The sequence below is a fragment of the Musca domestica genome, unplaced genomic scaffold (assembly GCF_030504385.1).
Source record: "Musca domestica strain aabys unplaced genomic scaffold, Musca_domestica.polishedcontigs.V.1.1 1, whole genome shotgun sequence".
NCBI lineage: Eukaryota > Metazoa > Arthropoda > Insecta > Diptera > Muscidae > Musca > Musca domestica.
In genome coordinates this window covers 3796651-3813210 of record NW_026712114.1, presented here as the reverse complement: position 1 = coordinate 3813210, position 16560 = coordinate 3796651, and the positions used below count along the sequence as shown (strand labels likewise).

At 36.3% G+C, this 16560-nt stretch overlaps 3 protein-coding genes across 3 annotated transcripts; 2 read left to right on the top strand and 1 right to left on the bottom strand.

Moving 5' to 3' along the window:
* Window positions 1-1431: 1431 nt before the first annotated feature.
* On the top strand, window positions 1432-4064 carry LOC101891990 (uracil phosphoribosyltransferase homolog). Its single transcript, XM_005182976.4, has 3 exons — window positions 1432-1946; window positions 3179-3539; window positions 3607-4064. Exons 1-3 carry the CDS (start codon window positions 1666-1668, stop codon window positions 3787-3789), a joined length of 825 nt encoding a protein of 274 aa, XP_005183033.1. The 5' UTR covers window positions 1432-1665; the 3' UTR covers window positions 3790-4064.
* Window positions 4065-5710: 1646 nt separating this feature from the next.
* Window positions 5711-12004, top strand: LOC101891818 (uncharacterized). Its single transcript, XM_005182975.4, has 2 exons — window positions 5711-7782; window positions 10967-12004. Exon 1 carries the CDS (start codon window positions 6306-6308, stop codon window positions 7473-7475), a length of 1170 nt encoding a protein of 389 aa, XP_005183032.1. The 5' UTR covers window positions 5711-6305; the 3' UTR covers window positions 7476-7782; window positions 10967-12004.
* Window positions 12005-13920: 1916 nt separating this feature from the next.
* On the bottom strand, window positions 13921-16061 carry LOC101891647 (uncharacterized). The gene is made up of 2 exons (XM_005182974.4): window positions 15696-16061; window positions 13921-14110 (listed from the first exon to the last, which is right to left on the bottom strand). Exons 1-2 carry the CDS (start codon window positions 15852-15854, stop codon window positions 14048-14050), a joined length of 222 nt encoding a protein of 73 aa, XP_005183031.1. The 5' UTR covers window positions 15855-16061; the 3' UTR covers window positions 13921-14047.
* Between the last annotated feature and the right edge of the window lie 499 nt (window positions 16062-16560).

Sequence of the window (16560 nt, the reverse complement as noted above, 5' to 3'; positions counted from 1 at the left end):
AGTCATCGGCTGGCTTCTTCGGAAATGAACAAAGGAGCCTAGGGCCAAAATCGAACTAAGACAACCTAAAACTCCTTTGTTCATCTACGAAGAAGCCAGCCGATGACTTAAGTCAGTCAGATAAGCGTTGTATGTATTCCCACCTTTATTTTGGAAGATAAATTTTTGGTCTGTTGCAGCATTGTTTTTTTTTTTACTACAATGACGGATTTTCTCTTTATGATATAGTCTATTCCAGAACTGCAAAAATGTAAAACTTTTTACTACGATAACCCATGGTACAATAAAAAGGTAAGGTAGAGCTACCAGCTGATGACATTTTTTTGCAAAGTTTTCATTTTGAAAAATGAAAAAAAGTATTTTCAAAACTAATGATTGGAAGACACGTAGAATTCGGCTCGCGCATTAAAGCTATTAACCAGTTTAGTTTAGATTGTACAGTTTGGATCATATTTTTGAGCGAAGATCCAGGTATTTCATTCATTTTTCGCGCTATTTAACTCATTTTGAAAATGAGGAAAAATGAAGACAACTTGTTGAACATAATTTTAAATGAGTCTGACAGGAAGCGGGCATCACATCGGGGCTGTATTTCTTTAGTTTTTTTAAGCTCTTCTACTATTCATATTCTATTTCTATTTTTCATATATCCATGGTAGAAGAATACAGGTAGTCGCATCGACACAGCTGCTGGGACAATGAACTGTCAAACCAATTTTGGAATTGAAAATTTTCAATGAAAAATGAATGAAAAATTATTAAAATTTGTTGTTGAAAAAATGCATATCATATAAACCCCCAATTATTCCCGTATTAGGAAACATGTAAAAATCTACTTATTTTTGTCAACACTTTTTAATTTTTTTTTAAATACTAAAGTTTGCAAGAGTTGGTTATAATACGGAATTAAATCACAAAACGTCATATCGAATTTGACACTTGTATTAAGACGTTTAAACTTATTACATCCCCTGGATTTTAACTGTCGATTCCTTTGCGCTTGACGTATGCGCATCGAATCTAAAACCTAGAAAAATCCTGTGACGCAATGGAATTGACAAATGAAAATGTCATGAACTTTTACCCAGGTCACAAAATACATATTTCGAACCTTAATCACTAAATATCAGCTTAATTCAAACATAAAATGTTCAAAGTGGATAACATTTTTGTACTTTTTTCCGTTAAAATCACTTCAAGATACGCAATGAATTATGCTCAATTCTTAAAAATTGAACTTAACATTTATTCAAAATGTCAACATTTTCTGGGAAAAACTAAAAAAATAAATTAATGTGATTACACATCTCTCTGTGCCGCAGCAAAGAAATCACTCAGCTTCGATGCTATCAATCCACCAACAATGAATTTGTACCCATTCCAGTGTGATTGCCCACGCATTTCGTTTGTTCATGCGTTATCGACCCAGTAGTTTATCGATATCATTACATTTCATCTCACGTTTGTCACGTTCAATTTAAATCAGCTGCTGTACTTAATAAATTCCATGAGTAAATAAATAAATTCAATTGGCATTAAAACAAAAACACACTATCTTCTCTACGGGACGGTCAAATAAAGTACTTAAGAGAACGTAATAGGCGTTTAAAAAAACCAACACAACTTAGATCGTCCATTGTTTTTTTCTACAACAAAACAAACAAAATGTGTGCATCTTTGGAGAATCTGGCTACCAATACAGAGAATGAAAATGCCGCAAGTGATGCTAATGGGAATGACACTGCAACACAACCACAAACAACAACAACGGGTCAGTCATCAACGGAGGAGATGGGCACGGGAATGGAAAATGTTAATGCCAATGATAATCTACCCATACCTGCAATAACGTCACAAGAGCAAATACTACGTGAATATGGGCCAAATTTCAAAATATTGCAGTGCAATCCACAAGTTCACGAGTTGTTAACAATCATTCGAGATAAGTAAGTACGATTGTTGACGTGTGTGGGCCGCCGTGGGGGAGGTGTGGGAGGGTTTTTTTTTGCTATCGATAGAATGTGCTGCAAAATATTTAGGTTAATTGATTGATTTTAATCAAAACAAACACACACGTTCACACACACACACAGGCACTCAAAGATAGGCATGCACGAATGAATTTCACATGAAGGAAGATGTCACCTATCATTTAGATTGCGGTTCAATTTTAGATACAATATTGAATAAATTGAATGTATTTAGCTAACAATTCAAAAATTAACCTCAATTGATTTGCGTAGTAAAAAATTGTGCTGTAACAAGATTTTAAAGATACCATATTGAGAGGAGGTCTGGATCAATTGAACCCTAATTGTATTGTATAAACAGCTGGCTGCCGAAATAATTATCAGCCAGTCCCACAGTCCTAGGAATCATATCCCACAGCATATTTAGACCATCTACACAGCTGTCTTTGATAAGTTAAAAAGGGGAAAACAGATTGCAAATATCATCCAAAGCTGTGGGAGCGGCCGATTTGTAAAAATGTTAAAAAAAAGTTGGCTTTAGGGTGGCGTGTCTGGCCAGGAGTTGCATTCAGCTAACTTATAGATGATCTAGAGCTAAAAAGAATGTCCGCACTTCTATTTCTTACCTACCACTTTTTCATAATAGTGCATATTTGCACGGTTGGTGTCTCTACCTCTTCATCATCTGGTCTATTGTAGTTAGGACCGCTGTTATCCGATTTTGAGGTCAGATATCTGATACAGTAGGGGGCAGTAAGTATGCCTTTCGCGATTCTTAGATCAAATCGGGTAATTTACCTACCTACAGGCTACCTTACAGCCATTCCAACCGATATCAAAGTGCCATCTTCTAGCAACAATGTTGATAGCTTACAAGTGGTTTGACAGTTTCATCAATAGTTAGATCAATAAATTGGGAACCACTTCGAGCTAATTCATCAGCATTTTCATTCTCCAATATAATGCTATATCCTGGGTCCCAACAAGGCCTAATAAATTGATATATTTGGAAGAGGGCTTTATTGCAATCAAGAAAGAATCTTGATTTAATGTCACTTCATTTGATAGCTCACCCAACCCACTCCAGAAGTTTCATAGCAGAATTTAACAGTTTAAGAGTCATCATTATCAGCTAAATTATGACTGCTATCTTGCTTTATTCTAAACTCCATTGTATTATCTTATTATTTCCCTCTGTTCCTTTTCAGAAATACCTCGAGAAGTGATTTTAAATTCTATGCCGATCGTCTAATACGTCTAGTAATTGAAGAGTCTTTGAATCAATTACCCTATTCAAATTGTAGCGTTGAAACACCCACTGGTGCCATATACGATGGTCTGAAATATCAGTCCGGTAATTGTGGCGTTTCAATTATACGCTCCGGAGAGGCTATGGAACAGGGTTTACGCGATTGCTGTCGTTCGATTAGGATTGGTAAAATTTTGGTAGAATCTGATTCGGATACACATACAGCACGTGTGGTGTATGCACGGTTTCCCGATGACATTGCACGCCGACAAATACTGTTGATGTATCCCATTATGTCTACGGGTAATACAGTACTACAGGTGAGTTATTGTCGAAACCTTTCGAAAGAAATTGTTTTATTCATTACCACCACTCACATTTTTCTAGGCCGTTAATGTACTCAAAGAACATGGTGTACCCGAAAGTAGTATCATTCTGTCTAATCTCTTTTGCACTCCGCTGGCTGCTAGTTGTGTTGTTAGCACATTTCCACGTTTGAAAATACTCACATCTGAACTGCATCCCGTTGCACCAAATCACTTTGGTCAGAAATATTTTGGCACGGATTAAAAAAAAAACAACAACAAGCAAAACCGGATGGTATGGCTTCCGATCCAAGTTGTGCTCGCCTGTTCGAATAAGCTTTCTGCCAAGTTATAATGTCACAAAAATATAAATTATTGCAAACCCTTAGATATAAGTAACAATTCACAACAACAACAACAAAAAACCTAGACCTGTGTTTGGTCTTGATTTCCTAGTAATAACCCATTTTAATTGGCATGTACTTTGTTTAGTTGTATTCAACACTATTTGTATATAAATACACACAGTTTTACTTTGAAGAAGAAAAAATTATGATGATGAGGATATTAGGACATAATTATCAATTTTTTTTCTTTGTTTTACAATTTGATATACTACTTTTCAGTTGGTTTTTAATTTACATTTATTACGAGACCAAGGAACAGAAATAAATAAAATTATTGTAATTTATTGAAGAAAATAAGGAAAGCAGTTGTTTTTTTATAAATTTGTACGAAATTAGAAAAATGGGAACGATTAGATATATGCTCTCATGGGGCCAACGTCTGGCCTCAATATCTAAAATATATCTATCGAATTTAATTTTGCTCTACTCCTGAACTGCAAGAATTGCCCTTTTCTAGAAACTGCAAGAATCTACTAATTTTTCAAATTTTTATACCTTCCACCAATTTTTTTCGATACCATAAAGGGAAAATCGGTTATCGTAGTGAAAACTTTTACATTCTTGTAGTTCTGGAACAAACCAATTGTATGGAGGCTATTGGTCTGTTCCAGAACTGCAAAAATATAGAAGTTTTTACTACGATAATCGATTTTCTCTTTATGATATCGAAAAAAAATTCAAAACTAGTAAATTCTTGCAGGTTCTGGAACAGAACATATATTAAGTTCGTCATTCGGTTTGAAAGCCATCGAATCGGTTTGAAAGTCATCGAACAAAGTAGATATATTCTTGATCAGCGTAAAATGATTTAACCCTGTCCGTCTGTTGTAATCGCGCTAGAGTCGTAACGAATAAAGATATTCTTTTTCTTTTGTGTGCAGGCAGGTCAAGTTCGAAGATGGGATATATCGGTCCATGATATTCGGTATTTCGAAGATTTTAAACATATTTTTCAATGGAATTGTCTGCAAATCCACACAAGGTGTACCCTTTGGGTACTTTACCCCTTACGAGAGGATTGTCTATAAAGGTCTACGTGGAGGGTATAAAAAGTTCGACTGCTTTTTCATGGTCTGTTTCGGAACTGCAAGAATGTAAAAGTTTTTACAACGATAACCCATTTTCCCTTTATGTTATCGGAAAAAATTGTAAGACTAGTAGAATCTGGCAGGCTCTGGTACAGAGCAATTGTTGCTCGGTATTAAAGGTTATCGTAGTAAAAATTTGAACATACTTGCAGTTCTGGAAAATATTTGACATTACACAAACATTTTGGGAAGAATCTACTAGTTTTTGAAGTTTACAATTTGTTTTCGATATTATGAAGGAAAAATCAATTATCGTTGTAAAAACTTTAGCATTCTTGCATTTCTGGAACAGACCAATTTGTTCTAATTCAAGAATCTATTAGTTTTTTTATTTTTTTACGAAATTTGAACATTTATTTGCATTTCAATTTAGTAACAACAACAACGCTATCGATGAATGTCTGTGATGTTATCGTACAACACTTGCATTGCCACAAAATACTTTATGTTAAAGATTCGAGGATTTTTGGGGGAATTATAATTTATTTTTATCATATATATTTATTAAATTCTCGTAAATACAAAGTCTTTTCATACTTTCATTTTTAATTATAAAAAGAAAACCAATATTTTTCATAAAAAATGCCTTGAAAACTTTCCCCTCAAAAAAGTCGATAACAAAAAACGATAACTTCTCCTTTTGACTATTTAGGTCTCTCTAACCTCGAAGTCATACAATGTCTTTGTCGATCTACATACCCCTAATGTAAAAAACGACGCGAACACACGACACGTTTGAGTCGATGAACGAACAAAAATAAAGAAACAACTAAAAAATGCAAAAATATAACAAAATACATTGAAATAAATCAAAAATAAAAATGTGTAAATCTTACGGCCAAATTTGTTGAGTGAAGTGCACATATTTAAGTCGACTAAAATTAGAGATTGTGTTATAGAACAAAAGGAAGTAAAAGAGAGCATCTTTCAGTTTCTTTTCTTTATTCTGTGTTGGTTGTTGTTGCTGGTGTTGTGTTATTGGCTTGTTTTGTGTTGTATAGAACAACAAGAGACGAGAGGAAAATTGAGAACAAAAAATCGGTCGTGGTGGAACGCGCAAGCATAGACAAGAAGAAGAAGAACAAGCTGCAAACAACAGCCAACCAACCAGGCAACAACACAAAATAAGGCAAGCAGCCAGCCAGCCAAACGAACGAACCCCAGTGAAAAAGTGTGTGTGCGACCGAACGAGCGAAAAAATTGTCGGCAGCCTATTATTGGCCAGCCAAACTACTCGATTTTATTACCACTTCATCTCCTAACCAGCCAACAAAATTTCCTGGGAAATGGCAAATGTAAGTCAATTGAATGATTTGCGAAGTTATTCCCGCCACTGGCTGGGCGAATTCATTGAACAATACCAGACCGAGGAATGTTTGTGGCAGCCAAAACATCCCGACTACAGCAACAACACAGTACGCAACAAGGCATACGATAAATTGGTGGAAAAACTCAAGGAGGTCGAACCGAACCCAGACCGTAACATGGTGGTGCGTAAGATAAACTCGCTGCGTTCCGCATTTCGTCGTGAATATCGGAAAATGCACTCCAAACAAAACTATGAGACGCGATTGTGGTATTACGACAAGTTGTCATTCATTGCCGACCAGGGGCTGAAGCGCGCGATTACCTCTATTGGTGGGGCCAGTGGCCCGGATGTTAAGGTGGCCAAACGTTCGCTGACATTGGCCTTTGAAGATGATGATTCTCTGGAATTCGAAGATGAACAGCATATGGAGGCTGGCAGTGCCCATTCGGCCTCGCAGACAGATTTACAGCAGGATCCCAACATGACCACCACTATAACAACCGTCTCCACCAGTAACGGTGAGGTAGTACCCGTCTCCATTGTCAAGAGTGAAGATCACAAAATGCACCACCATCAACAACAGCATGTGCAACATGAACCACCGCCGCTGCACCACCATCAGCAGCAACAGCAACATCACCACCATCATCATCATGCTACCGCCCAACAGTTGCACGCTCAAACCCAACCACAACATACAACGGCCGTTAAGGTGCTCGAAATTACATCGCTCGACTCGAATTCCCAACGTGAAATCCAACAGGCCGTCAATTCGTTGGAACAGCAACATCAAATCCAACAACAACTCCAGCAGCAGCAACAACAGCAGGCGAACGGTGCCGCCACAGCACAACTGACGCAACTCCATCAGCAAGTGCCGACCATACAAATTGCGCGCGAACACCTGCAACCATTGTTCGGCTCAGCCACGGCGTACACAACAACGACAACGGCTGGCGGCGGCGGTGGTGGTGTTGGCGGCAATGGACGCAGCGAGGATGAGTTCGATGCGATTGGCATCAATGTGGCCAGCAAGTTGCGTGTCATGAATACCCATCAGCGTATCATAGCCGAGAAGTTGATAAGCGATGTCTTGTTCAATGGCCAATTGGATAATTTGAGTGTTAACTCGCATTTGTCACAGTAGGAAATGAAGCCGGCGGCATTGGGAGGAACAGCAAAACATCAACAAAAACCGCAAAAGCAGCAGCAACAACAACGAGACAAGAACAACGGCAATAATCGACAACAACAAGGGGTGCCAACTACACAACAACAACAGCAGCAGGATGATGCTGCGGCCACAACACCAACAACAACTTCCTTGTCACTCTTGGAATGGTTTAGTCACTACTGTCTAACATCGGGCGTTTGAATTTTCGAGGAATTGTAGGAAATTTTATTTGGAATGAAAGAGATTCGAATAGGGATTGTAATGCGCCCGCTAATTTAAGGTAATATTTTTTGTTGATTTTTAAATTTGTTTGAGGTTTTAAATTGTCAATTTTAAAGCATACTTTAAGGCGCTCATAATTTTTAAATTTAAAGACTAATAAGGGCCAGGGAACACATGATAGAGTGATATGTAAAAAAACAATTTCAATAGCTGGACGAAATTGGATATCTCCTTTGTTTTTATACCCTCCTCCATTCTATGTCGGTCCACGTTTTCATATTTCGTTTCATTGAAATACGCGAATTCATTAAGCTTTGTCGGGAGCCAGGACATAGTAACATAGTGAGTGAATGAAATTACTGATGAATTAGCTTGAGAAGGTTCCTATTGGATTGAGGACGGAATTCATACTGTAGTTTCTGATGACAAATGTGAATGCAGTATGAATGCGACTGGGATAAAATATAAATTTTTTGATTTAGGGGCTCTTTCTTATAACGCTGTAGACCGTCTAGGTCCTTTCTGACAAGCACCGAGAGGAAGTTTTAACTAAATTATTATGGTTTGGATTGATGCCGCGAATGCATATGATTAAGGTGACGTACGGGAACGATATTTGCTTCCTAATGTACATGGTCCGCTGGTGTCATGAGGAGCCATCTCATGTTGTCTCAAGGCAGCAATATTCTTCTTATGCATAGCACTTGTATTCGCAGACCACAGTATGGCCACATAGCTGGCCAAACCCCAAGTTCTTGAGAAACTTGTTCCTACTTTTCAGACTTTAACATGCTGTCGAATATAAACTCTAGAATCTGAGGTAGTTCGTTGCAACCTGCAACCCCCTTGTCCAAAACCCAAGTTCTGGGGTAGTTCGTGGTCGAAATTAAATTTCTCCTTAACATGGTTATGCTACTTCGTTCAGGTTGAACGAAAGCATAACAAGTGGAGAAAGATGTAAATGTTTATAAGTGCGGTTGTAAGATTTAGAAGACTTTCCAAAAGAATTTTAGTTTTATTTAATTCTTTGGTTCCTCTTCTTACGATCTCGTCACTTGGGTAAAAAATGTTTTTTTGTCATAGAAGTTATTTTTTAAAATAACTTCTGGGGAGAATATCCCAGACAAAAAACAAGGGAACTGATGAGGATTGGTGGCTCTTTCCGAAACCTAGGTATTCCCTGCCTAACCCCCTGGTAAACATTACCATCGTTCTCCACTAATAAACAAACGTTGTTTTTATAAAAACAACAATAAAGGGATAAGCCTGACCATTTTGCAACAACAAAATACTACGGTATCCCGAACAAACAAGCCACACTGTTCTATTTCCCCTTAACCTCAAATTTCTCTCATCTCCGCAGATCATGTGATTAAGACTGTAGTTGTTGACTTAGTGGCGGATATTTTTACATTTCTCGAGTAGAAGAAGACAGCAAGCACAGCGAGTTAAGTGTTCACCACGCAATGTTCGTGTAAACATCCGCAAAAGTTACGACCTCAATGCCACACATATAACATTATTGAACATTATTGTAAAATGTCTTTGATAAGTCAAGGGCTACCAAAAGTGTTCTATGAGACGGCTTGTTTTGGTTTAGTCCTTGACTATTATGAAGCTCTATTAGCGGGACCACCCGACCCACTTTCCCGGCTTCGGGAACGCTGTGGGTGGCTAGCGGCAGGTTTATAATTTTTTTCCACAGGTTTGCCCATATCATAGGCTAGTCACACTACCTCACTTCTAACACATTTCTACCTAGGATTAACAAAAAAGGACCAAAAGTCTTTGAGAGAGACACCCGTCAACTCCCGTGTAGCCGCGCATCTAAAACCCAAAGTTTGGTAAAAATATTACGGGTTGGCGATCATAGCTAGATCGACTCCAAATGTCCAGAAGCGGATTTCGTCCAAAGAGACCCACGACCTAAAAACTTGTGGAAAAAACCACTTTACATATGACATGTACAGGGTGAGATAAACAAACTGCAGCAAAGTCAAAAGCCATAATCAAAGCAACTAATTTTGGAAATAGCTTCAAATTTTAGAATAACTTTAGATTTGTTCGAATTGGTTACCTTTGGCACGAATTATGAAAAAAAAAAACGGCCAATGAAACCATCACACGCTGCCCGAATGTTGCTCTGCAATACTTTGGCCCATTCCCGGCGAAGCGCTTGCTTGAGGTGATCGACACTTGGGTATTTTTTAGTGCCAACCTTGCTTCCCGAAATACTCCAGACACAATAGTCCAACGGATTGGTATCCGGAGATTTTGGTGGCCATTGTGTGCTGGAAATGAAACGAGGAACCTCATTTTGTAACCATTCTTGGGTGGCGCGAGCTGAGTGCGATGGTGCTGAGTTCTGTTGGAATGTCCAAGGTCTGCAGCCAAAATGTTTGCGTGCCCAAGGGTTTCATACATACTCCAGAATATTTTCGAGATAACATTCGGCATATATTCTGATGTCACGGTCGATTGATACGATCAGAGAGCGATCATCGGCGGCCCACACCATCACCATGGCCGGCGCTGGAGTTCTGGTGGCCAACCAAAGGTGTACATTTTCAGCTGACTCTTTGACAAGCTCACTTTTCAATATTTGCCGAATGGAAAATTGCAAAATGTTGAGCTCACGAGCCATTTTTTTGGCAACTGCGACGCGGGTTTCGCTTCAAGTCGCTTCTTTACTTTTCGATCAATTTCTGCTGAGGTTGCTGTTTTCTTCCGTCCACTTCCTTGACGTCGGGTTACGCTACCAGTATCACGGTAAAGAGCGATGATACGAGACACAAAAGATTTATTCACATTTAAATGCTGGAGTGCTCTAACGATAGCCACTTGCGGGTTTTTAGCCAAATATAAAGAAATCACATTATCACGCTCGAATTCCATCACAATTAACTTCTCTCTGGAAAATTCTCACCAAAATGATTTTGTACGCTTGTAAACGGTACAATGAGCTGTCACTGGAATATTTTTAACAGCTGTTGGACGAGTGGCTTAGAAATGTCAGTAGTCTGAATTTGGTTGCAGTTTTTTCGTCTCACTCTGTATAGTGACTTTGTCATAGTTTCCTTTAAATTTTTTTCCTAGTTTTATTTATTTATTTTTTTGAGAGGTTTTTAAATCTTTTGAATAGGACATCAATTATGTTGTGGCAGAATTTAGCTATGCCATTTTTACGCTTTCTCATAATAGCAAATTATTAACTTTTTATTGTACGTTCCCTTTAATTGCAGTTGCTTCTTTTGCAAATTTTTGTACACCACCCAAAACACAGGAACCAGGCTTCGTAGTACTCATCGTTGTGTCTCGCAACAAATCTCCAACGAATCTATGTTAGTAATAAATTATACCATAAATATCATATATGTATTTCTATAATATATAGTATATAACAATTTTATATACGTGCATATGTAATTGATGTCTCTTTACAAATTATTATATAGATGGTAAAAATTAAAACTTTTAACATGAGATATGTCTTCACACACAAACAAATAACGTTTTAAGATTTTAACTTTCAATTTAGATTAAAGTAAGCTATCAATAAATAATAATAAGTATTTTGTATATAGATATTATTAAAGAAAAACAAACAAACATTTGTCGTATAAAAATGTTTTATTTTTAAGTAGTTCGTTGTGTTCTAAACGTCATGTTAAGTCTTCGATATTAAAAAAAAAAAAAATACAAGAATTAATTTGTATGCAATAGTAAGAAAATCTAATTTTACAGACATTCAACCAAGCGATACAGGGGTCAAAGCTTGTCATATGATATCGAAAAAAATTCGATCCAATTGAATTTTAATATGTCAATCTTAGTTTCATTAAATTGAAAATTTCAGTAGAAACGACTAAATATTGAATGAAAACAAATTGTTTCTACCAAATTTCACATTTTAGCTCTTTTTCCCAACCTGCTAGTTTTGAAAATTGCAGCTCTGGAACAGACCATTTATAAATTCAAAGTTACCATACAACAGTTCATATCGATTGATTTTTTTCGATGGAGAATGTAAAAATTTGTCCCCACATCCAACACTTTTCGATTCATAACCATTTGTTATATATATATATATCTTTTTCAATTTCAATTTCGTTCAATATTTTTGACATGCATACATACTTAAACGATATTTAGCAACACATACTTATTTGTGTGTATGTACTACGCACACATAACCTTACATTGTATATTGTAATTTGTCATAAATCAGTAGGTTCAATATTAAATATATGCAGATATTTTTTTTTAAAATATAAATATCAAATATTTTTAAAAATTATCATACGATAAGTTAATTTGTAAATGTACATTTAAATTATACACACATACATACATATATTTAATAAATCAAAATAGTATTTATGGAAAGATGTTTATTTTTTATTTTTATACCCTCCACCATAGTATGGAGGGTATACTTAGTTTGTTATTCCGTTTGTAACAACTTGAAATATAAATTTTAGACCCCACAAAGTATATATATTCTTAAGCAGCTCGAAATTCTCTGTCGATTTAGCCATGCCCGTTCGTCTGTCGTCATTGGAAATCACTCGAGCTTCCGAACGAAATGAAGTAGGTTGATGAAATTTTACTCAAATGTATATTATGTCCACAGGACTTTTGGTATTGAAAATGGGCCATGTAGGTCCACGTCTTCGTATAGCCCCCATATAACGGTACCTCCCGATATTCGGTATTTTGATGATTTTAGCGTCATTATTCACCGGAAATGTTTCAAATTTGGTATTTGAAGTTCGCAGTGGATACTGCAGCCTAAGACAGAAAATTGTCCTTGCAGGTCCCCGTCGTATAGCCCCCATATAACGGCACCTCCCGATATTCGGTATTTGGATGATTCTAGCGACTTTATTCACCGGAATTGTTTCAAATTTGGCATTTGAAGTTCGTAATGGATACTACAGCCTATGATAGAAAATTGTCTGTGCAGGTCCACGTCTTCGTATAGCCCCCACATAACGGTACCTCCCGATATTCGATATTTGGAAGATTTTAGCGACATTATTCACCGGAATTGGTTCAAATTTGGTATTTGAAGTTCGTAATGGATACTACAACCTTAGACAGAAAATTGTCTGTGCAGGTCCCCGTCTTCGTATAGCCCCCATATAACTTCACCTCCCGATGTTCGGAATTTTTAAGATTTTAGCGACATTATTTACCGGAATTGTTTCAAAATTTGGCATTTGAAGTTCGTAATGGATACTACAGCCTATGATAGAAAATTGTCTGTGCAGGTCCCCGTCTTCGTATATCCCCCATATAACGGTACCTCCCGATATTCGGAATTTTGAAGATTTTAGCGACATTATCCACCAAAATTGTTTCAAAATTTGGCATTTGAAGTTCGTAATGGATACTACAGCCTATGATAGAAAATTGTCTGTGCAGGTCCCCGTCTTCGTATATCCCCCATATAACGGTACCTCCCGATATTCGGAATTTTGAAGATTTTAGCGACATTATCCACCAAAATTGTTTCAAATTTGGCATTTGAAATTCGTAATGAATACTACAGCCTATGACAGAAAATTGTCTGTGCAGGTCCACGTTTTGGTATAGCCCCCATATAATGGTACCTTCCTTTATTCGGTATTTTGATGATTTTAGCTGCATCATTCACCTATTTTTTATTTTTCAATTTTCGCATTTGAATATTGTGGCTTATGACAAAATTGCTTATGCAGGTCCACGTCGGCGCAGTCAGTATTTTTAAGATTTTAACAGAATTTTTAACGGTTTTTATTTTTGTGGAAAGTGCCAAATTCATTGCAAATGGTGGAGTGTATTCAAAGTTCGGTCTGGCCGAACTTACAGCTTTTTTACTTGTTTTTTAAGTTTTGTTTTTTTTTTTTTTCGTAGAAACAACAAAATATTGAATATCACAGTTAAGCGCAAGTTGTTTAGAACAAGTATTCAACCCAAGACTTTTTTGGATTTGCGTCATTTTTTTTTGTTGCATGACAACCTTAATAGGATTACAGATATTAGTTCGAAATTGTTTCTTTTAATTTTCTACTAGTCATAAAAAAATATCAGAAGCAATCACGAATTCATATTTGATTGAAAAGAACAGCTAAAAAATTCACATAAATTCGTCGTATATGGTGAAACAATTCTCGTACTTTTATTAAAACTATTTAATTATATAAATTTTGGATTCAGTGAAACGCATTTATAATACAAATTACAATTTATTATGCTATTAGGACATAAATAATTTATTTACATTTGCCAAATTAAATACATAACAAACTTAAAAGCTAAATTCATTTCAACGTTCACAACTATTCCTTTTTGGTGGCCGTCTCCTCCGCGCCATTTATCTTCCTCCATACGAACTTGGCAAACTGCAAACAAAAAAATTGACGTTAAATATGTTTTAAGCTTTACCAGTAGCTTTAGATATATTTCTAAAATACATAAGTATGGGATGGAAACTATATTTAACATCTCAAATTTGATGGAAATGCAATTCCGAAAAATTATTTAAAAAAAAAAAAATAAATTTCTGTCTTTCCCCAGAATATCAATTTATTCCTCTTGAGAATTAAGCTTTGATGGCTCACAGGCCACAGTAATGTAATGGGTAGTGATGTGACTGATGGATTAAAAAGTTATCTGAGACCATATTGCCTTCTCTCACTTAGTAGTTGAGTACTAAGAGTGGTGTTGGTAATTTTGATTCATTGCTGCAGTATCAGAAATATGAGAATCGAATTCAAATCCTCGCCAGGCTCATATTTTGTTTTCGTTTGCTTTGTCTTTTAATATGATGATCATATACCTATTCCTGTAATAATCTACTATTTTATTCTAATTTACAAATTTGGTCGAGTATAAAATATTACCAGTTTCCGTCTTGCTAATTTGATTTTTTTTTGACATTATTACTTTTGATTGTTATTTCTTAGGGCAAATTAACCAGTTGGCCCTTGTCACTATTGCCTTATGTATAGGATTTCTGCACACGGGCATCTCAAGAGAAACGTTCATGATTTATATAGGAATGTGAAATCAACAGCCCAATCAAGAAGGTGATGGAGACGCTTAGGCGATAGATCAATACATTTTTAACTCATCACTGCAAGACTTTTCATCGGAGTAAAATATCGACATCGGTCAAGGAAAACTCGAATATTTTCGACTTAGCAAAGATCTGGAGGATTCATCTGGCTCAATTCTAATTGGGTCGCATGTAGATTAGGATCACAAGACATCCAATTAATTAGGAAAGGTAACAGTGTTAGCAATAATTTGGTTGACCCCCATAATAGGGCCTTTTTCTACTTTATGGGGGGTTTATAAAAAATCCGTGCCAAAAAATTGATAATTTGACTATATCTTCCGAAGCGGTTAAAAAAGTGGCCATTTGAATTGTTGGATATGTATTTTCATAAGATTTCAATTATACCTATATTGTCTATATCGGGTAAGTGGATCCGGGTCTTGAACCCGGACTTTTGGATCAAAAAACTGGGGTCTAGGATCCGTCTCCAAAAAAAAATAGTTTCCCGGAATCAGGATAAAAATGCCTACGTCTGGAAAACAAATTTGGAAAAAAAATCGAAAAATATTTACTAAACTAGAGTTGAACATTCAGTCAGGGCAAATTAACCAGTAGGCCCTTGTCAAGTTAGATCAATAAATTTCAAATAAAAAATAAAAACCTGGGTCCCGGATCCGTCTCCAAGAAAAAAAAAAATAGTTTCCCGGGATCAGGGATCTGGAAAAAATTTGAAAAAAATCGAAAATTTTTCGCTAAACTAGAGTTAAACAATCAGTCTTCTTTTCAGGTTGCCATAACACTGCAGAATTCCAACATTTTTTACTTGCGTCATTTTAATGAATTTTTTGTTTCCGTAGTAAACTACCCATAATAATCCTATTCATCTATTTTTCCCTTATGAAATGTCCATTTCAATCGTTACTTACTGTCACCACGGGCAAATCAATTTGTTCATGTTCCTGCACCAGAGACCGGTTGTTTTGCATGGCATTCCAGCCCAAATGCGCAGCAATGATCGTTGGCACCATTACAATTGTGACCAAATTGCGGGATACAAAACTTGGATTTGGCTTTGGTGGCTTCATATCTGCTTTAAATTTATTTATTTTTAATTGGTTCAACAATTATTAATTATTAAAATTATTTATATTCCTCAGGAACCGTCTGTTTCGTTTTGCGGCGGGTGATTACGCGAAAACATATGATTTCCAAACGATACGAAGAAACTGACACTAACGTATGTTCGATGAAAATAAAGAACAAAATGAAATCAAGTGAAGATGCAGGTGTGAAACGTAGTGCCGAGTTTACGAATGAGACATGGAAGATTGTAAATCAGCTGTTATGCGAAAATGTTGTTTCTTTATTTTGACATGTGACAGTGCCAAGAACAGTGGGACCCAAGTGTTTTGTTTATGTATGTGTTTTCTTTTCAATAACAAAAAAATTGTTCAGAAAACATTCAAATTCGGATGTTCTCAAAATGTTTATTTCATCGTATGCATCGACAAAATCTAGAGTTTTTGTAGCGAAATAATCCTTTAGAGATATATAGTACATTATTTTGAAAAGAAGTGTTGACCTTTCATTCAGTTATCGCGGTTTTCAATTATTTATTCAAAATAAATGCAACAAGTTGTTTGGTTTTTCGATTGTTTTGATAGTAATTCTGACATTACAAGCCAAACAGGTAGACCTCTGTACTTGCAATTTTTACAAAGTTGACCTACCTTCTCTTCATTGTACCATGCATACATCCATGGTACATACACAAATCAGAGATGGGAACCT

Bases quoted from the DNA above. Each gene is read 5' to 3' on its own strand.
- LOC101891647 (XM_005182974.4), bottom strand. From the start codon at position 15,854: ATGAAGCCACCAAAGCCAAATCCAAGTTTTGTATCCCGCAATTTGGTC. The intron at 14,111-15,695 runs GTAAGTAACGAT...TTTTGTTTGCAG, and splicing joins TTGATTTGCCCGTGGTGACA to TTTGCCAAGTTCGTATGGAG.
- LOC101891990 (XM_005182976.4), top strand. From the start codon at position 1,666: ATGTGTGCATCTTTGGAGAATCTGGCTACCAATACAGAGAATGAAAAT. The intron at 1,947-3,178 runs GTAAGTACGATT...GTTCCTTTTCAG, and splicing joins TTAACAATCATTCGAGATAA to AAATACCTCGAGAAGTGATT. The intron at 3,540-3,606 runs GTGAGTTATTGT...ACATTTTTCTAG, and splicing joins CGGGTAATACAGTACTACAG to GCCGTTAATGTACTCAAAGA.
- LOC101891818 (XM_005182975.4), top strand. From the start codon at position 6,306: ATGGCAAATGTAAGTCAATTGAATGATTTGCGAAGTTATTCCCGCCAC.